Below are 23,185 nucleotides of genomic sequence, written 5' to 3'. Positions count from 1 at the left end.
TAAAGAGTTCTTACCTTTTAGAGATACATACTAAAATATGATGACACATTTGGTATTTATTTCAAAATAATTGATAAAACAAGCTATAATTTGATTATCATTGTAGGTGGGTAATGGATACATAGGGGATCATTGTGCTACTTTCTCTACTTTTGTATGTTTGAAAGTTTCCATAATAAAAAGTGAAAAAACTTTAAGTTCTTGTACAAAAATATGCAACAAAGAGGCTCATAGATAATTATTGGGGACGATTCATACACACTGCCAACAAAATAACTTAAGCTGCCTTAAAGTACTACCATAATGTAACAAGAAAAGTGCAAATAGATGAACTCTAAAAAGTTCCCCACATCCACTGGTAGCTACAATTTCCATATTCAATGCATTATTCTCAAGACAAGTTAAAAGGCAAACATTTTAAAAGGCCTTAAAAACATACATTTTGCAAGGGATCACCTGCAAGTTTAAGAATTAATTCCAAGTTTTCTGCATTCTCAGAACTCATAAAGTCTCAATTCTTTGCATCATCCCCTTTTCCAGATACCTTTGTATAAGGTCATTATTCATATATTCGGCAAACAGTGAGTACCTATTAAGTGCTAGTCTCCATGAGTATAATGGTGAACACACAAGCCTTGCCCTCTAGAAGCAGATATTTTAGTTAGGGTTGCAGATGTGGCATCAGGCATTAGAGTAAAATTTGCTAATATTCTAAGTGTATGTGTGTCTGTCAACTTTTATTTTAAAGAATAAGTCTAAGAGTCAGAGTCATGAGATAGCATATTACATTTCATGATGGAAATAATTTATTTCACGTGCTATTGTCACCATTCTCAATTCTGAATACCTGGAATGCTACCTCTTAAAACTCAGGTTCAAATGTTATAGATTTTATACTAACTGAAAAAAGAAATAGTAGAATTGGCACAGGAGCTATGAATACCCCTAATGCTTTGACAAGAAGTAGAGAACACCTCACATTTCAAAGCTTAAAATCATTTGTACAAAATAAAAATCCAAGAGCTTCCTCGTTCTACCACCTAACGTCACTTATTTTACCATAAATAAACCCTTTGGAAATAGCCATGAGATGCATTATTCTGTATGGTGAACCCCTCACCCCCGGATAACATCTTAATGCCCCCAAATGATTCATTAAGTCTGATTTTCCAATGATGTATCTATTGGTTGATTTTCCTAAAGATTTTCCCACCAAACACAGTATCTTCAGTTCAGTATATATACGTTTAGCACAAGTTCATACTATGTTCATAATTTTCTATTATACCACCATTTTGTCAGGATAATTATAGCAGTTATAAATACCTCTCTTTCTGTAATCTAAAACCAACTTTAAAAGAAAATAAACACCAAAATTCTTCATGCTTAAAGGCAAATGTATTCAGTTCCTTTCCATGCAGCACATAAGGTATCTATGTGCTTGTTCTTCCTTTTCCAAATCAAATTTGGGACAACCTTTGAGGATCCACTCATCCTCCACAGCGAGTCATCTTGTATTATGTGTTAGTATCTTATGTAGGGGGGAAAGGAACATTCTTGCTGACATACAGATTAGTCAAGTGGGGAGTGTTCTGGGAGGAGAGCTAATATCTATAGTCTCTTCCATTGTTGTCATGAGGCTCACAGTGGGGCCTTATTAGTTTGTAACAGATGCCTATAGAAGCCATTCGGATATGCTACAGCAGGGAGGAAGGCACAGGAGAACAGGAGGAGGAAGAGACTTGATTTCCTATGATGGAGTGAAGAGGCTGGTCTAGGTGGAAAAAACCAGTAATAATGGAAGTGAAGTCGTCTCCTTAGGATGCCATGCCAAGCAGAAAGCCTCCGAAAAATCCACCAGTCACTAGAACGTTCTTCTTCACAAATGACACCATCTAGGAATAGAAGATAGCACAATGGGCTATTTTGCTAAGGATATTATCATTATTATTATTATTATCATTAGAAATTGTCTCTATTATCTATGCAATCTTGACAATGCAATTTCCTCATCTGTTGAGTAGTTTTTACTTTACCCACAGGGCAATGGAAGCCATGAATGGATTTACATGTGAAATGACGCCTGTGGAGAGAGTAAGACTACAAGGAGACCCTCAGGAAAAAGGACACAGATCAGAGGGTGAGATGATAGATCTTTGGATCAAGATGGTGGCAGGGGTGCTAGTGCACAGTGATCAAATTCAAGAGATGTTTTTGAGACAGGATTTTGTGTGACCAGACAACTGGCCATATGGGGGAGGAGGAAGAGAGGTCAAGGGCAACTCAATGGATTCTGTATTTAGTAATAGAGCAAAGAAATCCGCCTAGTCCAGCTGGTGTGGCTAAGTGGTTGAGCATCGACCCATGCACCAAGAGGTCGCTGGTTTGATTCCCTGTCAGGACTCATGCCCAGGTTGTGGGCCGATCCCCAGTTGGAGGCATGCAGGAGGTGGCCAATCAATGTTCTCTCTCATCGATGTTTCTATCTTTCTGTCCCTCTCACTTCCTCTCTCTCTAAAATCAATAAAAGGAAAAAAAAATTTTAAAGAAAAGAAATCTGCCTAAAAGTTCATGCAGGAACAGGGAAGGACAGAGTTCATGGGGGCAGTTATGGGGAAAGAGTAAAGCAGTATTCAATAAACTGGTTAGAGGCAATTCAAGATTTCTAGTTTCCCTTTCTATTTTCTTCAACACCACTCTACAGTGGAGGCTGCTACCTCTGAATCTCTCCTCCAAATTTCTCCATATATTCATCCTATCCATCCGTCTGTCCATCCATCCACCCATCCCCCTCTGAGACCTCCTCTGAAGTAGATACTATGAATTCTTACTCTCACACTTCACCAAATCAGAGGATGATTAACAGGTGAGGTCCTTATCTGCCATCAGGGAGAATGGAAAAAAAATCATACAACTTCCTGAAATAATTGCTTTCCTTTATCTTTACTTTCTTACTTCCTACTCATTCTTCAAGTTACTATAGTTTGGCTTTCAACTCTACCAGTCCATTAAAACTGTTCTCACTGAAGCCATTGTTGTGGTTAAATAGTGAATTTATCATTTCCATTCCTTGCTTCCCAAATAAGGCCATGGGATCTGAGGGGGGAACCAGCCACTATCCCTGAGGCATGTGACAGTGCCAGGCCATGACCAGGAATACAAAACCAATTCCAAACCTTTTGGTTAGTTTATAACAAGTCCCCTCTGTCAGTCAATAGTTGGTTCTAATCAAACATTAACCTTATACTTTTTATTATTATACTTCCAGTATCATTAAAGAAGTTTCCAATAATCATTTATTTATTCCGGTTAATCCTCACCCAAGGATATTTTTCCCATTGATTTTTAGACAGAGTGGAAGGGATAGAGGAAGAGAGAGAAAGAGAGAAACATTGATGTGAGAGAGACACATGGATTGGTTGCCTACCGCACGACCCTGACCTGGGCTGGGGATCAAACCTGCAACCTAGGCATGTACCCTTGACTGGGAATCGAACCCGAGATCCTTTGGTCTGCGGAGCCAAATCAGCCAGGGCTGTATTACTTTTGTAACTGTTTGAATATAAAGGTTTGTTGAAATGAGAAAAGTGTAATTTTCAGACCTAAGCTTGAGGAAGAGGAATGGAAGGAGAAAAGGAAGAGGGACTACCTGTGCTCCTGGGGCCTCACAAATGCCACTTTCCACTTGCCACCATATAAAAACTGTCATCATGTACCTGGCGATGTGGAGTTAGTTGTCCAGTACTTTCCCAGTCTGCTAAAGTCATTTACCACTCACTCATCTATCTGCCTTTCCACTCTCCCAAATTTGCTGACATTTGTTGTCTACCAGCATCGCTGTTCTATTCTCTTGGTCCTTATGGGTTTAACAATTTTTATTTTGTTACTGTCATTTAGATATATTTCAGAAGGAAGCAGAGATAAATGCATGTTTAACCCAAGTTCTCTGGCACCTATTCTATTTGGTTTACATGACTTTGTCCTGTCATTGCTACTAGACTGTCAGTGCCTTGAGGACAAGGCCTATTTTAATTTACCCTTAAAATCATAAATCCTTCCCCTTTCCTCTGTGAACCGAGAACTCTATTGCTCTAGGCTATGGAAGGTGCCAGGCACCTGGATCCTGGTTTATTTCTCTCCAGTTCAGTGCACTTACTTCTTTGGGACATTTGACATATTTCTAAAGGTAATAAAGCAGTCGCAAAATAAAATATTTTAAAAAGGAAATTTTTTTCCTATTCCTCCAGTGTCAGACAATATAACCTAACCTGGTTTTATGCATTAGATCAGGGGTTAGCAAACTACACCCCATGGGTCAAATCCAGCCCGCTGGGTGTTTTTGAATAAAGTTCCATTGCAACACAGCTGCATTCACTTGTCTACATATCATCTCTGGTTATTTTCATGTTTCACAGTGCAGTTCAATAGTTGTAACAGAGATCACATGGTTTTCAAAGCTGAAAATATTTATCATTTGGCCCTTTACAAAAAAAGGTTGCCATCCCCAAGGCTAGACATTTCATTAGTTATATGTAGAATAGGTAAAGTATGGACATTTCAGAAATGTGTGTGCATGGATAAAAAATTATTGGCTGTATAAGCTACATCATCATTATCCTCCCCACTTGCTGCATTGCCCCCATCCCTACAAGAAATGACTGATGCACATATGTGCACATTATCACTCAGCATTCTCACTCACTGACAAGTCACTAAAAACTTCAGTTACCCAGCTTTACAAAAAATGTCTCTGGCCCAGCCTGAGTGGCTCAGTTGGTTGAATGTCATCCTGTGCACTGAAAGGTTGCAGGTTCAGTCCCCAATCAGAGCATGCATGGAAGGCAACCGATTGATGTTTCTGTTTCTCTTTGTGTTTCTCTCTCTCTCTCTCTCTCTCCCTCTCTCTCTCTCTCTCTGCCTTCCTCTCACCAAGCATGTCCTCAGGTGAGAATTTTAAAAAATGTCTGACCCGGGTTCGGTTCCCGCTAAGGGCACGTACCTCGGTTGCAGTTTGTCCCCGGCCCTGGTTGGGTTGTGAGGGTGGCAGCCACTCGATGTGTCCCTTTCACATCGATGTTTCTCTCTCTCTCTCTGTCTCTCTCTCTCCCCCACTCTATCTGAACAAAATAAAAAAAAAAATGTCTGAGGTGAAGCTATTCCATCCAAAGCTGACAAATAGGTGTATCTAGCCCCATTTTTGTACACACAAAATTGTTTACATCCTTCACACACTTCATGAAAACAAAACCAGTCTCACCTCCTCAGCTTTGCTTTTCATCTCTGTAGATATGTGGTTGCTCTTACGGATCTTCAGCTGTTCCTTGGCTTTCTTCATGTCCTTCTCTACTCGTTGCCAGTCAACCTTGATGTACCCAGTATGGTTTGCAATCTATAGTTTCAACGACAGCAAGAAATAAGAAACACAGGCTTATTTCTTTTTGTCAGGATAAATCACTGAAGTACATTATTAAAAACTCTTCTGACTTTCCATTTTCATAGACAATTGCCATCCAGTTCTTTGTATGACAGTAACATTCATTATACATCTACCCAGCATCTAACCTATGTGCAAGGCCCCATGTCTGGCACCGGAAATCAATAGACTTCAATGATTGCTGGCAATTCTTTTATTTATACTCTTGTCCCTCTCTAAAAAGTTTGAAGTTTGCTTAAAAAATAAAATAGTAAAATCAGAATTGGAAGTCAAGAAGTAAGGTGAAGAAATTAACTTTACAGCCAACATAAGTCTGTTTCTTAAAAAGACTAAGGCTGTAAGGTATGAATTACTGTTGCTCAGAAAGTCTAGCACATGATCCCACGGAGATTTCTCACAAGCAACTTCATGTAAGGAATACTGGGAAAAGCACATCCAAATATAGCGACAGAATATGCCAACTTCCCTTGGTAAAGACAGCAGGCACAAACACTAAAACTCAGTGAAAAGAATTTCATCAAGAATATGTGAACTGGAATTCTGTAAACAACCTGAATGAGCTTGGATGTGGATTCTTCCCTAGTCAAGCTGACCCCATGACTATAGCCTGGTGAGATCCTGCACAGAGGCTCGAGCTAAGTCAGGCCTGGACCCTTGACCCGTGGAAACCCAAAAACGGCAGCAGAGTAAATGGAAGCTACACAGACCATCTCCCAGGACCAAACTGGAATTACAACTAAAATAAAGACAAATCGTGAGGAAAAAGCAACAGAAAAGCAGCTTGGAGGACCATATCACAAGGGACACCAATTGATCCTGGTAGGATTGCGGAAGCCTGAGGAGGGCTGCAAGCACACAGACAGCAGCAGCCTTAGCAGTGAGCAGCACCCTCGGGGTAACACTCCCAAGCAGCTCCACAGCGCAGAGCCAGGAGAGATACAAAAATAGCCACAGCCATTCACCTTGGGCTCTAGCAGAGGAAGGGTGGACTGGAACTGTGTGGGGACACTCGGGATTTGGAGGGCACTCAGAGCTTTTGCTGAGTTGTGGCCACACAGGCTGGTGGCCCTCTTGCTCCTTCCCAGGGCTCTGGGAAGAGGCAGTGGCCTCTCCCTCGGAGATGCAACCCCACCCGGTGGCCATTTAAATGCAAATTGAGGCTCATTACCAACCAGCATCTGCCCCACCCTTGGAAAATCCCCTTATGCTGAACACCTGAGGGAGTTTTTCATTCAACAGAGAAGCCAAGGCTCTTCAAGTAACCACTACTGATAGCCTCCACACAAAAAGCTAGAGGATAACTGTACCATTCCTGGGCTAGCAACTATAACCAGGAAAGTAAGACTTCACAGTGGGGTTTAACGTGGGTCCTCCCTAGCTCCTCCAAACCCAGGAGGGGGAGCCACAAGCAGAAGAACACCAACACCCATAGGGTAAATTCAGCAGGCACCAAAGCCCACTGTGATAGCCAAAATGGTGAAACAAAGAAACAAAAGCCAAATGAAAGAACAAGAGACCTCTACCAACGATGAGATAAATGAGGTGCAGTTAAGCAAGTTAACAGAACTAGAGTTCAGAGCCATGATCTTGAGGAAGCTCAACAGCATGTGTAAGGACATGAGCACCATGAGTGAAGACATAGAAATGTTGAAAATCAACCAGCTGGAAATTAAAAACCACCAAGAAGAAAGGAAGAATGAAATATCAGAAATAAAGAACACATTGGAAGGTCTAAATAGCAGAGTAGAGGAAGCAGAGTACTGGATCAGTGAATTAGAAGACAGGGTAGAAAAAAATCAACCAATCACAAAACTAAAAAGAAAAAACAATTAAAAACCAGGAAGACAGCTTAAGAGAAATGTGGGACAACTGGAAATGTAATAATATTCGCATCATAGGAGTCCCCGAAGAAGAATAAATGAGCAAGGGGTAGAGAATATATTTGAAGAAATAGTGACAGAAAACTTCCCTAATTTGGTGAAGGAAGAAGGCATTCAAGTTCAAGAAGCACAGAGAGCCCCCAGTAAGAAGAACTCAAACAGGCCCACACCAAGACACAGAGTAATCAAAATGCCAAAAATAAAAGACAAAGAGAGAATCCTAAAAGCACCAAGAGATAAGCAACAGGTTACCTACTAAGGAAACCCCATAAGGCTCTCAGCTGACTTCTCCACAGAAACACTACAGGCCAGAAGGGAGTGGCATGAGGTAATCAAGGTCATGAAAAACAAGGATCTGAATCTAAGACGACTCTACCCAGCAAGCTATCATTCAAAATAGAAGGTCAAATAAAGAGCTTCCCACACACAAAAAAAGGCTAAGGGAAAACATTAGCCCCAAACCAGCACTGCAAGAAATGTTAAAAGGACTGCTGTAATTAGCAGGAGAAATAGGAAGAAAAATAGAACCACACTAAACAAAAGTGGCAATAAATAAGTATATATCAATAATCACCTTAAATGTTAATTGATTGAATGCTCCGGTAAAAAGACACAGAGTAGCTGACTGGATAAGAAAGCATGACTCACATATATTTTGTTTACAAGAGACCCACCTCACAACAAAAGACTCACATAGGTTGAAACTGAAGGGATGGAAAAAAATCTTCCAAGCAAACGTAAAGGAAAAACAAGTTGAGGTAGCAATACTCATATCTGATAAAATAGATTTCAAAATGAAGACCAATACTAGAGACAAAGAAGGCCACTACATAATAATGAAAGGATCTATCCAACAGGAATATATAACCTTGATATACATATATGCACCCAATATAGGAGCACCAAAATATATTAAAAATCTTCTGGAAGACTTCAAAGGAGAAATCGATAGCAATACAATCATAGCAAGGGACTTCAACACCTTGCTCATCTATCACTGGACAGATCCTCTAGACAAAAAATTAGCAACGAAACAGAGACTCTAAACAAAGCACTAGACCAAAAGGATTTAATAGACATCTACTGAGAAATATACCCCAAACTACAGAATTCACATTCTTCTCAAGTGCACATGGGACATTCTCAAAGATAGACCAAATGTTAGCACACAAACTAAGTCACTACAAATTCAAGAAGATTGAAATCATATCAAGCATCTTCTCAGATCACAATGGCATGAAACTAGAAATCAAATGCAATAGTAACATGCATAAACATTTGAACACATGGAGGCTAAATAGCATGCTTTTAAACAACGAATGGGTTACCGAGGAGATCGAAGAAGACATTTAAAACTTCCTGGAAACCAATGAAAATGAACACACGACAACACAACATCTATGGGATGCAACAAAAACAGTTCTGAGAGGGAAATTCATAGCACTAAAGGCCTACCTCAAGAAACAAGAAAAGTCTATAATAGACTATCTAACCTCACAACTAAAATAACTACAAAGCAAACAAACAGAAAACCCCAGAGAAAGTAGAAGGAAGGAAATAGTAAAGGTCAGAGCAGAAATAAATGACATAGCATCCCAAAAAACAATTCAAAGGATCAATGGAACAAAGAGCTAGTTTTTCGAAAAGATAAACAATATTGATGGACCCTTAGATAGACTCACCAAGAAATAAAGAGAGAGAACCCAAATACACAATATCAGAAATGAAAGAGGAGAAATAACAATTGACACCACAGAAATACAAAACATCCTTAACAACTACTATGAACAATTATATGACAACAAATTCGACAAACGAAGCAAAATGGACAAATTTCTAGAAACACATGGTCTCCCAAAACTGGACCGGGAAGAGATAGAAAACTTGAACAGACCAATAAGAACTAAGAAAATTGAAGATGTAATCAAGACTCTCCCAGCAAACAAAAGCCTAGGCCTGGATGGCTTCATGGGGAAGTTTTACCAATCATTCAAAAAAGAAATAACACCCATTCTCCTCAAACTATTTCAAAAATTCAAGAAGAAGGAAGACTTCCAAACACGTTCTATGAGGCCAGCAAAATTCTAATTCCAAAACCAGGAAAAGACACTGCAAAGAAAGAAAACTACAGGCCAATATCCCTGATGAACATAGATGCCAAAATACTATCAAATTGCTTCCAGCAACACATCAAAAAAATATTCACCATGACCAAGTGGGATTCATCCCAGGGATGCAAGGCTGGTACAATATTCGCAAATCAATAAATGTGATACACCACATAAATAAAATGAAGATTAAAAACCACATGATCATATCAATAGATGCCGAAAAAGCCTTCGACAAAATCCATTTCTGATAAAAACACTCAGCAATGTGGAAATAGAGGGATCATATCTCAACATAATAAAGGCCATGTATGAAAGACCTACAGCCAACATCATACTCAATGGGCAAAAATTAAAAGCATTTCCCTTAAGAACAGGAACAAGAAAAAGATGCCCACACTCACCACTGTTATTTAACATAGTACTCGAAGTCTTAGCCACAGCAATCAGATAGGAAGAAAAAATAAAAGGGATCCAAATTGGAAAGGAGGAAGTGAAACTGTCATTATTCGCAGATGACATGATACTATACGTAGAAAACCCCAAAGACTCCATCAAAAATTTACTAGACTTAATATAAGAATTTGGCAAAGTAGCAGGATACAAAATTAACGTCAAGAAATTGATGGCATTCTTATACACCAATGATGAACTCACATAAAGAGTAAGAAAACAATCCCATTTACCATTGAGGCAAAACAATCAAGATACTTAGGAATAAACTTAACCACAGAAGTAAAGGAACTATTTGCAGAAAACTACAGGACATTGAAAAAAGAAATAGAGGAAGATATAAAAAAGTGGAAGCACATACCCTGTTCATGGATTGGGAGAATTAACATCATTAAAATGTTCATACTACCCAAAGCAATCTATAGATTCAATGCAATCCCCATCAAAATACCAACGACATACTTCACAGAACTAGAATACTTCAAAAGTTCATATGGAACTAAAAAAGACCTCAAATAGCCACAGTAATCTTGAAAAAGAAGAACAAAGTAGGAGGAATCACATTACCAGATTTCAGGTTATACTACAAAACCACTGTAATCAAAACAGCAAAACAAGGCAAACAGGGAAAGACAAGTATCATATGATCTCACTTATTTGTGTAATATAATGAACATAACAGTCTGAGAAATGGGGTAGTGCCAGAGACATGGAAGTGAGGTACAGGCTGACAATCCCCAAAAGAGGATGTGGTGGGGAGAGATAAACCACAGAACTTATATGCATGTGTGCATGAACAATGGACATGGACAACAAAGCTGGGGATAGGGCAGGGAGTGAGGGGGAGGGAGGAATCATTGGCGGGAAAAGGAGAAACATCTGTAACAAAACTAAATTAATTTAAAAAAAGCATATGTGAACTGAATAAAACTAATCCAAATACAGTTGTCCCTGGCCACTTTGAGCTTTGACTTTGGGGGCTTCACTCTATTGTGGTTTTTTTTTTTAAATGCAATGCTATGCTAATGCTATGCTAATGTTGTGCTGTGCTATGCTGTGCTATGCTATGCTATGCTATATTTGAAAAATCGCAATAGAGTGAAGCCGCAAAAGTCTAAGCACAAAGTGGCAAGGGACGACTATATATAAAGAACACTACTTCACGGAAATTCATTTATTGCAATAGAGTCTGGAACTGATTAACCGCGATAAACGAGGGCCGACTATATGCAGTTTTCTGATGGATTAGTACTATCACTCAATCCTCTATCAATATCACTTCTCTCTGCCATATTTTTGTTAAATCATATCTACTTGAATATCTCTAAATATCTAAAACTAAAACTCTTTTCCCCTCTACAGCTTTTTCCTGTATTTTTGCTCTTCTTCTAGTCTCTATTGTAGTGAATAGCACCACCAAGTTACACAACCCTGGCTGGAAAAAATACTTGCAATCTAAACAGAACACTAATCCTCATAAAAAGTTAAACTCTTCTAGAATCAGTAAGAAAAAAACCCACTTGACAAAAATAGGTAAAGACAACTGACAGAATAAAAGTTCAACTTCTCAAGTAATCAAAGAAATTAAAATTAATGAGCTACAATACTTTTTATCTGAGTGAAGAGAATGAAAAGATTGAAAATATCCAGCATTTGTAAGGATGTGGGAAAACAGACACACTCTTATTCACTTTTACTGAGAATGTTATCTAGTAGTCTTTTAAGAAAGTAATTTGGCATTAACCACCAACACTGAAACTGCATGCACCATTATGCCACATCCAAAATGCAGCTGTACTTATAATAGTTAATAACTAAAAATAACCCAAACAGCCTACAGGATCTATATGCTGAAAACTATGAAATGCTGAAGAAAGAACTCAAAGATGACCCAAATAACTGTAGGGACAAGTCATTTACATGGAATAGAAGACCTGACATAGAAATGACCTCCAATTCTCTCCAAATTGAGCTATAGAGTTATCCCAGTCCCAGCAGGCTGTTTTATAGCTGTATAAACAAACTCATTCTAAAATGTGTATGGAAAGGAAAGGAACCAGAAGGGCCAAAATGATATTTTTATGTGTTTTTTTTGTAGTATGTGCCCCTAGCGGAAACCGAACCCAAGACTCTCTGGTCCACAGGTCGACGTTCAACTGCTGAGACAAACTGGCCAGGGCATGATATTTTTAAATAAAGAACAGAGTTGGAGGAATCATTATACCTGATTTTAAGACTGACTTAATGGAAGTTCAATTTTTAATTTTTTGAGGTAGCACCATATTGTTTTCCATAGTGGCTGCACCAGTCTGCATTCCCACCAGCAGTGTATTAGAGTCCCCTTTTCTCCACACCCTCGCCAACACTTGTTGTTTGATGATTTGTTGATGGCGGCCATTCTGACAGGTGTGAGGTGATACCTCATTGTTGTTTTAATTCCATTTGACCCAGTGATCCCACTGCTGGGAATATACCCTAAGAAGCCTGAAACACCAATCAGGAAGAATATATGTACCCCCATGTTCATAGCAGCACTATTTACAATAGCTAAGATCTGGAAACAGCCCAAGTGTCCACCAGTAGACGAATGGATAAAAAAGCTGTGGTACATATACACAATGGAGTACTATGCAGCGGTAAGAAAGAAAGATCTCTCATCCTTTGAGACGACATGGAGGGACCTGGAAAGTATTATCCTAAGTGAAAGAAGCCAAGCAGAAAAAGACAAATACCACATGATCTCACTTATATACGGAATATAATGAACATAACAGTCTGAGGAATACAGTAGACCCAGACACATGGAAGTAGGGCACAGACTGACATCCCTCAGAAGAGGGGATGGGGGGCTGGGGGGGTGGGAAGAGATAAACCACAGAACTTATATGCATGTATGCATGACCAATGGACATGGACAACTAATCCGGGGACAGGGCGGAGGTGGGGTGGGGTGAGGGGTGCCAATGGGGTAAAAAGGTAAAATATCTGTAACAAAAAAATAAATAAAAATTCATAATAAAAAAAAAAAAAAGACTGACTTAATATCACAGCAATCAAAACAGTGTGGTATTGGAGAAGGGACAGACACGTAGATTAATGGGGCAGAATAAAAAGCACAGAAAACAGACAACCCAATTAAAAAATGGAGTAAAGACCTAAATAGGCACTTTACAAAAAGCAAAAAGGATGAAAAGACGTTCCACATCATTAGGTGTATGCTATCAAATGGGAGATAGCCTTAGGACTGAGGACCAATGCCCAAGGAAAGCCACAAGAGCAACTAACGCTATCAGGTATCTAGGAATAAAATCAAACCACAGATATACAAGATCTATATGGAAAAAAAAACACAATAAAAATCTATGCAAAGACATTAAAGACCCTGTAAGGAAACTATGAGAAGAAATATGTACTTATGTTCCCATGTTATAAATGACAAAATAAAATGCAACTAGTAATTGATGAAGTTTGACTCAAAGGTCACTGGCATTTCAAATAGTACAGTGAAACCTTGGTTCTCAAATGTCTCCCATCTCAAACAATTCAGTTCTCCATCAAGTTGTTCACCGAAAAAAAAAAAAAGAAAAAAGTATCTCAGTTGTTGAACAAGCTTCATTTATTAATCTGACAATCCTTTCATGCTGATACAACAGCATGACAAGAAGCATCTCTCAGGCCACAAACAAAGAGAATGACCTAGTATGAGTCAGTTTATTGCTAACATCTCAGGAAATTGTGTTGCGAATATTTGTGTGTGTGGGTGTGTGTGTGTGTTTCCTTTTGTTGCTGGCAAAATGGACAATTAGCACAATTTTAAAACACAAAAAGGCATCAAGAGTGCTAATGTTGCTAAGGGTGTAAAAGAAACAATGATCAAAGGCAATTGAAGAGGGAGAAAAACTGTTGTTGATTTGGACAAATGAAAAGCAGTTAGCCAGTGACAGCAAGCAAAGATGCCACATACTGACCTCCCGAAAGACAGCCCTGGAACGAGTGCTGCAAGTGGTTAAAGGCTAGTAGAGGGTGGTTGATAAATTTAAGAAAAGGAGTGTTTGTTTATAGATTAAACAGTACATTAGACATATACTATATATAAGAAAGGTTAAAACGGAATAATTTGAGGGTCTCAAATGAATTAATTTCAATTTACATTATTTCTAATGGGAAAAATTATTCAGTTTTCTAACAAATACCTTCTTGAACAGCCTTCCAGAATAAATTAAGTTCAGGAACTGAGGTTCCACTGTACATGTAAACAAGTGCAAAGGATATTCTAGTGTAATATAGTGAGGATTATATTACAGCTCCTCATACCACATCCCTAATGGGCAAGTGGAATTTCCAAACATTTAGGAATATTTCACATACAGACCTGAAGGAGAAAAAATCCTCCTCCCACAGCTGTTGCAGCCAACTTTCCAACCTTCTGGAATATGAAACCTGTGCACCTACAAAAACCAAACCAACATCAGACAAGCTGACAGGCTGTCAGGTACATAGAAACAATTGTGTTTATATATATATATATATATATATATATATATATATATACACACACACACACACACACACACACACACACATATACACACACACACACATATACATACACACACACAAAAATATAAATATAAGTATTGAATATTAAATGTATAGACATTATATCTATATGAAATATATTATTCAACCCTAAAAATTTGAGGAAATCTTACCATTTGCAACACATGGATGGACCTAGGGCATTATGCTAAGTGAAATAAGTCAAACCAAGAAAGACAAATACTGTATGATCTCATTTATATGTGGAATCCTAGAAAAAGAGATAGCAGGGAAAGGTGGAATTGGAGGAAGGTAGTCAAAAGCTACACACTTGCAGTTAGTCTCAGACAATTAAGTACCAGGGATGTAATGTACATGATGACTATAGTTAACACTGCTGTTTGATATATAGGCAAGTTATTAAAAGAGCAAATCCAAAGGGTTTTCATCACAGATAGAATATTTTTCTTTTCTTTTTATTGTGTCTATATGAATGTTAATATAGATGAATATTAAAAAGATGAATGTTAATCAAACCTATTGTGGTAATCATTTGACAATATAGGTAAATCAAACCATCAAACTGTATGCCTTAAACTTATACAGTGATATATTTGTATATCAATTATTTCTCTATAAAACTGGGGGGAGCCCTGGCTGGTCTGGCTCAGCGGTTAGAGCATCAGCCTGCGGTCCAGAGAGACCTGGGTTCAGTTCCCGCTAAGGGCATGTACTTCGGTTGCAGTTTGTCCCCGGCCCTGGATGGTCGTGCGGGTGGCAGCCACTCGATGTGTCCCTTTCACATCGATGTTTCTCTCTGTCTCTTCCTCTCTCTCTCTCCCACTCTGTCTGAACAAAAAATGGAAAAATGTCCTCGAGTGAGGATAAAAAACAAACAAACAAACAAACAAAAAACTGGGGGGAAATGAGGACACATTATAACATAACCAATTTCAGAGCTGTTGTGAGAAGGAAATGGGGTATATATATAAATACTTTAAACAGTCCCTGGCATGTAGTAAATACCATGTGTAACCATTAAATAGCACTTTAACATGATATTTAAATACAATACTACACATTAAGTGATCTATTTCACAGAAGTCAATATGCTTTTATTGGTTAAAGGAGATGATTCCTATAACCACAATACTAAACCATGTTAAAAAAAAGACACTGGACATCTTTCACATCACTTACCATCCAGTGACACCTCCGATTAACAGCTGGGTTGCCACGCTATACTTTTCAGCTGAGGGCCCAGATTCCTGCCCGAACAGCTTGCGCCACCATGGCTGCTTCTTAGCAAATTCTGCAAGGTCCAGTGACTCAAAATGTCCTACAAGAATTAAGATACTAAATAAGAAATTAGATACTTTTATAACAAATTACTACCATTCCTAACTAGATTAAGATATTTTAAAAGAGACAGGTAGAATAAGAACCTCCAAATGTTATTCTATTTTATTTATATATTTTTGTTAATCTTCATCTGAGGATATTTTTCCATTGATTTTTTTTTTTTTTTAATCCTCATCCGAGGACATTTTTCCATTTTTTGTACAGACAGAGTGGGAGGGAGAGAGAGGAAGAGAGAGAGAGGGAAACATCGATGTGAAAGGGACACATCGAGTGGCTGCCACCCGCACGACCAACCAGGGCCGGGGACAAACTGCAACGGAGGTACGTGCCCTTAGCGGGAACCGAATCCACGCCTCTCCTGACCGCAGGCGGACCCTCTAACCGCTGAGCAAAACCGGCCAGGGCTTTCCATTGATTTTTTGATAAAGGGGAAGGGAGGGAGGGAGGGAGAGAAAGAGAAACATGGATGTGAGAAAGACACATCGATTGGTTGCCTCCTGCATGACCCGAACCAGGACCGGGGATCAAACCTGAAACCCAGGTATGCATACTTGACCAGGAATTAAACCCGAGATTCCCTCGGTCCACTGGCCAGTGCTAACCACTGAGCAAAACTGGCCAGAGCTATTATTCTATTTTAAATAGTAAATTAACCCTGAAATTCTGACTGGTAATTTTTGAAAATCAGACTAAAATCAATAAATAATATCTGTCTTAGAGGGAAAAAAAACATAGACAATTTAGAATCAGTACTCTAGCTTTTCTTCTCAAATTTAAATACAACCAAAAGGACACAGGAAAAACTTATAGTAATACTTAATAATGCATCCTAAATGAAATGGGTTTCCTTCATTTTCTTCTCCTTTTCAGGAGTAACTCAATACTATTCAATAACCTACAAATTCACAGATTATCAGTATTATGTGGATCTCCAGTGATAATAAATATAAGAGGTAATGTGAGGAATGGGGTAGTCCCAGAGTCGTGGAAGTGGGGTACAGACTGATAATCCCCAGAAGAAGGGGTACTGGGGGAGGGGTAAACCACAGAATTTATATGCATGTATGCATGAACAATGGACATGGACAGCAAAACTGGGGACAGGGTGGGGAGGGAGGGGGAGGGGGGAATCAGGGGGGGTAAAGGAGAAACATCTGCAACAAAAATAAATTAATTAATTAAATAAAAAAAGAGGTAATGTTTAATTGAGCTCTTACAAGTTACCAGGCAATGTGCTAAGCAATAAACACGTATACTAATTAAATCCACAGAACAAGGTACTATTTATTAATCCCATTTTATAATAAGAAATGGAAGTTCAGAAGTTAAATGATTTGCCCAAGAAGGGAAACAGAATTAATAAAATGTCTGATCCCTTTCTCTGTGGGAAGATAATGTAGGAATGAATTTAATGAAAGATGCCCAAGCCCTCTACACTGTAAATAACAAAATGCTGTAGAGAGAACCTGAAGAATGACCTAAATTAATGGAGATATATAATATACACTATATCTATGTTTTGCAAGACTCACTATTTTTAAGATGTTGATTCTCTCCATATTGATCTATAGACTCAATGTAATCCAAATTAAAAAGCAGGGTTTTTTTTTTTATCTAGAAATTGACAAACTGCTTCTAAAATGTATATGGAGAAGCAAAGGGCCTAGAGTACTGTTGCAGTTACTGAGGCTATACAACAAATTACCCCCAAAATTTCATGGAGCAAAACAATCACTGATTAAGCTCTCAGAATCTGTGGCTCAGGAATTCAGACAGAATACAGCATCACAGCACATGCCTGTTTCACAGTGCCCAAGGCTTCAACTGGAAGATTTACAGGCAGGGGTCTGGAATCATCTACTATAGTCACACATACAGGCTGCCCCTCTATGTGGGTTAGTTTGGACTTCCTTAAAGCATGGTGTCTAGGTTCAAGGGTGCCTGTCCCAAAGGAGAAAGTGAGAGAGTGAGGGAATCCAAGTGGTAGGCAGAAGCTATATTACCATTTAACACCTGGCTTCAGAGCCCTGGTCGGTTTGGCTCAGTAGTTAGAGTGTCCGCCCGGGTAATGCAGGAAGTAACCAATCAATGTGTCTCTCTCACATTAATCTCTCTCTCTCTCCCCGCCCCCTCCCTCTCACTCTATCTGAAGATAAATGGAAAAATATCCTTGGGTGAGGATTTAAAAAAAAAGACCTAGCCTCAGAAGCCAAGTAGTGTTACTTCCACTGCATCCTGTTGGAGCAGTCACAAACTTCCACTCAGATTCAAGAGGGAATATAGACCCCATCACTCAGTGGAAGGAGTATCAAAGTCACAGAATTGTAGGAAAATACAATGTGCCATAAGTGACCAAAGCAATTTTTGGGGAAAAAAGAACAAAGTTCAAGGAATTTCAAGACTTACAAAGCTACCATATTTGACACAGTGTAGAAATGCCATAAGGATACACAAATATATAAGTGGAAGAAAATACAGAGTCCAGAGTAGATCTATACATAGTAATTTGATTTTCAAAACATGGCACCAAGGTAATCAAATGGGGAAAGAAAGTATTTTCAACAAAATGTTAGAACTATTAGGTGTCTATAAAAATAAAAAACTCAATCCCTACCTTACACATCATACACAAAATATAATTCAAGAATACAAGATGGATTACAGATCCCAATCAAGCATAACCATAATATGGATGTTTGAAGAACTGGGTCATCTATGGGCTCATAAGTTGTTAAATTTTAAAAAATGTCTCTAATATAACAAAACATTACTGCTATGTTAAAAAAGAAACTCTCTCCCTGGGTTAAATATCACTGAAAACAAGAATGAGCTTTGAATTTTGCTTAATGTAATTTTACCAAGCGCCTTACTTAGCTCAAAAGGGGCTCCAGTCAAAAGGGGATCAAATTAGAGACATTTAGTTCACACAACTTCATTCAGTCATTCACCAAACACAGCTAAGTACTGTATAAACAAAAACAAGTCACTTACCTTGCTTATGGGAAATTAATGATCTCAGTGTTATGAGATCATCATAACAAAGACAGAAATTCATGATATCAACCTCAAAATTTCTGGCAACAATTTCCTAGGTGCAAATACTTGATCAACCTACACATTTTAAGTGAATAAGAACAGTCTGCTCTGCAGGAAAATACCTACATTGTGCATTCCAATCCCTTAGTCACCTTTATTCAGTGGTGTGCTGGTGTTACCTGTGAGATGAAAAGAACTCAGTTCTTTTCTTCTTGAAGGAAAGATTTCAATCAAGAGACAAAGTGTAGAAAAGTAAGCAATATTTTATTGACCACAGCAAAAACACACTTAGGACAGTGAAACAAGAAAGGGCATAGAAGAAGCAACAGGAGGGCCTAGGATGGGCTGCTTTGGCTCACTGGGAAGTCAGAGAAAAGGGGGCCTTGGATACAGGTTCAAGGAGTTAGCCTGGGACCAGCTGCTGCCCACTGCTCCCCTGTTTGCAAATCCAGTGGGGGTCCCTTGAAGTTTTGGAGATAAGTGCCTGTGGGGAAAGGAGAGGGGGAGGGGAATGGCTCTGGCAGGAATGCTCCCTGGAGGGAGAGAGCACTAGGACCTTAGTTTCCAGGGGTTTTAAAGGCTGGGCATTTAGGGGAGGTCTCAGGGAAGGATTTCAAGAGAATATTCATCAGTTTTATGCTGATGTACCAAAACGAGATTTATTTTCTTAACTTCATCTGCACTTGGGTGTATTTGGCAAATGGCACTAATTGGATTTCTGCTCCATCTCCCTGAGTAGAGTAATTTAATTTATTTACCCTCTGGTTTGGGGAGGAGTAAACCATTTACTCTTAAGTGTCCTTGGTTTAGGGAAAATAGAATTTACCAGGTGGCTGCAAACTGCTGTTTAACTGTCTTAGTTTCCCTATTCCATTAGTTCTGGAATTTTCCTAGCTTCCTACTATACTATAACATTATAACATTGGTAAATATTTAACAACCAGTTTTGGGGGAAGGCTGATTTGTAGTGCATGTCAATTTCCTTGGTGTGTTCACTCACTGTAAGTGTGATTATCAATGAATTGTGACATCACTGAACACAGTTTGGGAAGAGATGCACAGTAATGCTCTGTACTGTTATTTCTATCACATAAACACAATAAATGTAAACACTCTTAAGAGCATAGATAACAATAAAATATGGCAAATAAAGTGATGAGTTGTGAGTATTTTCACTGTCTTTGTTTCAATATTTTGTTCAGATAGAGTGGAAGAGAGAGAGAGAAACATCAACGTGAAAGGGACACATCGAGTGGTTGTCACCCACACGACCCAACCAGGGCCAGGGACAAACTGCAACCAAGACACGTGCCCTTAGCAGAACCGAACCCGGGTATCTCTGGACCACAGGCCGACACTCTAACCTTGCTGAGCCAAACCAGCAAGGGCCTAACTGGATCTTTTTTTAAATTATTTTTATTAATTTATTTTTGTTACAGATGTTTCTCCTTTTTCCCCAATGACACCCTCCGCCCCATCCTCCCTCGCCCCTCCCCAGCTTCGTTGTCTATGTCCATTGGTTATGTGTACATGCATATAAGTTCTGTGGTTTATCTCCCCGACCCCCCTCCCACCCCCTCTTCTGAGGTTTGTCAGTCTGTACCCTACTACTATTCTCTGGGTCTATTTTGTTCATCAGTTTGTTTTGTTCATTATATTCCACAAATAAGTGAGATCATGTGGTAGTAATTGGATCTTATAAGCAATTACTGAAATGACTATTACCATGAAGCATTCAAATAAGTAGGGTAAGATGCATGATTTAAAGACGTGATGCACTCCTAGTCTATTACTGTGAATCTTCCTTTGACTACGCAGACTAAATAAAAGACTATTTCTAAGTACCCTCTCAAGTGTACTACTCTAAAAACCATCAATAGCGCCAGAGGAGGAACCTTACACACAGAAAAACACTTGGCGGATGTTTGAGATGTGCTTCCAAAGGGACAAAGCCGCCGCCTGGGTCTCAAAGTGCCAGAGGCTTCTGAGAGGAGGGACAGAATGTCTCAGGCTTTGGGGGCGGCGCCGGAAATCTAAGTGAGCTCAATAGGCGGCAACACCCCGGGGCGATCGGCCTCAGCCCAGCGCCTGACCTTGGCTGGACCCTGGGAATGACAGAGCCAGGGGCAAACCCCGGACGCCCTCCCCGCCCCTGTGCCGCCTGGGTTCCCTAGGATCTCTGCCGGGATGTGGAGCCCTTCCCCTTCCGCAGCCCAAGAAGGCGACTCTCCAGGGCGCCGGGGGCGCGCGTGCCCGTCCTTACCTTGAGTGGACGCGGCCATTTCAGACAGATGGTCTCGCGATGACACACTTGGAGGCTCGGCGCCGTAGGACACGGAGTGGCGTGCCGCCGTCGCCGCAATCTGGCTTCCGGCACGTGGGTCAGATGTTTCCATTCCCAAGGCCCCAGCGGAAGAGGGCGGGCTGGGCTCAGGGCAGTCACTCCCTACCCCCGCCCGCAACTGCGTCACAAGGCTCCCCGGCGGTGTCACAAGCCCCGAGGCCCCCCCCCAGCAGATGCACTGAGTGGCGCGTGCGCAGAAAACCTTTCCCAGGGGAGTTTCTCCATGGTACCCTTTTTTTTTGGGGGGGGGGGGTGATCGTGACCCGGCTCTCCCCTAATAAAGACTATTTTACCTGTTACTTTGCTAAAAATAAAGGAAATGAACTTGTTGTGTTCATTGAGCAAATATTTATCAGTGCCCGCTATGTGTCTGGAGCTGTTCCAGAGCAGGAAAACGGACTGACGAACCTCAGAGGGACGGGTTGGGGCGGGGTGCAGGAAGAAAAAAAATAATAATAATTTATATGTATACATAATCAATGGACACAGACAACAGTGCGGTGAAGGCAGGTAGGGGGTAGGAGCGGGGAGGGGGTGTCAATGCTGGGGGAAAAGGAGAGACATCTGTAATAACTTTCAACAATAAAGATAAGTTTAAAAACACACGTTTAAACAATCACAATAAGGGAAGTGCTGGGGAAGAAAAGTTTCTTTGTCTGCAATGCCTATGGAGCCCTTTAACTTTGTGCCAGGGTACATCTCCCCACCTCACCCCCTAAACTCCTCTCTATATCACCCCATCTCAGTTAATGGCAACTTCACCATTCCAAAAAGCTTGGTGTTATTCTGAACTTCTCTCAAACACCACAAATCCAATTCATCAGCAACCCCCATAAAGTCTACCTTCACGGTGAATCCAACCATTTCTCACTATTCCAGTGCTACACACCATCTTAGCCCAGGTCACAATCATGTCTCACCCCAGTTAACAGGTTGACCTGCTCCTACTCTTGTCCCCCTAAAGTCTATTTTCTCCACCATGACCAGAAAGATCAGTCTAAAAGGTAATTTCAGTGAAAAAAGTGAAGGGGTTAAGAATAAAAATAACTCACGGAGGCAAACAGTATGGTAATTACCAGAGGGAAAGTGGAATGAGGATGTTACAGAAAAGGGGACCTGGCCCTAGAGCCAGCCGTAGTGTGTGGGTTCTTGACTTCATACAGGAAAAAGTTCACAGTACAAGTCCAGGTGAATTTTAAAGGACATTTATTAAAGCTGGGAACAGTGAAACTGGTACGCAGTTAGACAGACATGAGTAGAGCAAGGACAATGGGCCAGGTACAGAAGGTCACCAAGGCAGAAAGCCCTGGATGCCTAGCAAAGGACCACTGTAGGGTGCGACCTCATTCCCAGGGTGACCTTTCCTCCCCTAGCATATCACTGATCATGCAGTTTGGACTCCCTGACCTTTCCTCCCTAGAGATATCATCTAGGCCTCAGTTGTATTTCTGAAATACAGGCCAAGAAAAACAGCAAAACCAAACTTGTAATGCCTTGGCCAACCTCACAATCAGCTGCATTGAATAATGACTCCCTACCTAGCTGTATGGCTCAGTGGTTGAGCGTCGACCCATGAACTGAGAGGTCACTGGTTCGATTTTCAGTCTGGGCATAGGCCAGTAAGGGGCATCCAGGTAGCAGCCGATCAATATATTTATCTATCTCTCCCTTCTCTCTCTCTAAAAATCAATAAAAAATATTTTTAAAAATTAAAAAAAAAGAATAAGAATAATGACTCCCCTGCTACTGGTGCTGAACAATCAATCAGTGGACACCCTGACCCTGAAAGGACACATCTGGAAAGCTGATGAATATTCTATTAAAATCTTCCCCTGGGACTTCCCCTAAAATCCCCACCCTAAAAACCCTTAGGACTGAGGACCCAGTATGCTCTCTGGGAGAGCATGCCCAATCCTTTCCCTTCCCCTTCCTCCCAGGCGCATCCTCACTCCCAAGCTCCAAGGGCCCTTCCTTTACCTCTATAACTTGTTTCCTAAACCCGTTTCTTCTACAAATTACTTCTTCTACC

General features: G+C 40.1%; 1 protein-coding gene across 1 annotated transcript; it reads right to left on the bottom strand.

The window, feature by feature from the left end:
- Positions 1 to 1,376: 1,376 nt before the first annotated feature.
- Positions 1,377 to 21,223, bottom strand: FUNDC2 (FUN14 domain containing 2). The gene is made up of 5 exons (XM_036271064.1): positions 21,076 to 21,223; positions 15,615 to 15,753; positions 14,248 to 14,323; positions 5,258 to 5,389; positions 1,377 to 1,895 (listed from the first exon to the last, which is right to left on the bottom strand). The coding sequence occupies exons 1-5, from the start codon at positions 21,206 to 21,208 to the stop codon at positions 1,818 to 1,820; spliced, it is 558 nt and encodes a 185-aa protein (XP_036126957.1). The 5' UTR covers positions 21,209 to 21,223; the 3' UTR covers positions 1,377 to 1,817.
- Between the last annotated feature and the right edge of the window lie 1,962 nt (positions 21,224 to 23,185).

The sequence above is a fragment of the Molossus molossus genome, unplaced genomic scaffold, assembly GCF_014108415.1.
Source record: "Molossus molossus isolate mMolMol1 unplaced genomic scaffold, mMolMol1.p scaffold_m16_p_2, whole genome shotgun sequence".
Classification (NCBI taxonomy): domain Eukaryota; kingdom Metazoa; phylum Chordata; class Mammalia; order Chiroptera; family Molossidae; genus Molossus; species Molossus molossus.
The sequence above is the reverse complement of the archived record's forward strand: the minus strand, read 5'-3'. Positions and strand labels throughout refer to the sequence as shown.

Coding starts and splice junctions, on each gene's coding strand:
- FUNDC2 (XM_036271064.1), bottom strand. CDS start 21,208: ATGGAAACATCTGACCCACGTGCCGGAAGCCAGATTGCGGCGACGGCG. Junction 5,390..14,247: donor GAGGATTTTTTCTCCTTCAG/GTCTGTATGTGA, acceptor TTGAAACTATAG/ATTGCAAACCATACTGGGTA. Junction 1,896..5,257: donor TGAAAAGCAAAGCTGAGGAG/GTGAGACTGGTT, acceptor TTCTATTCCTAG/ATGGTGTCATTTGTGAAGAA.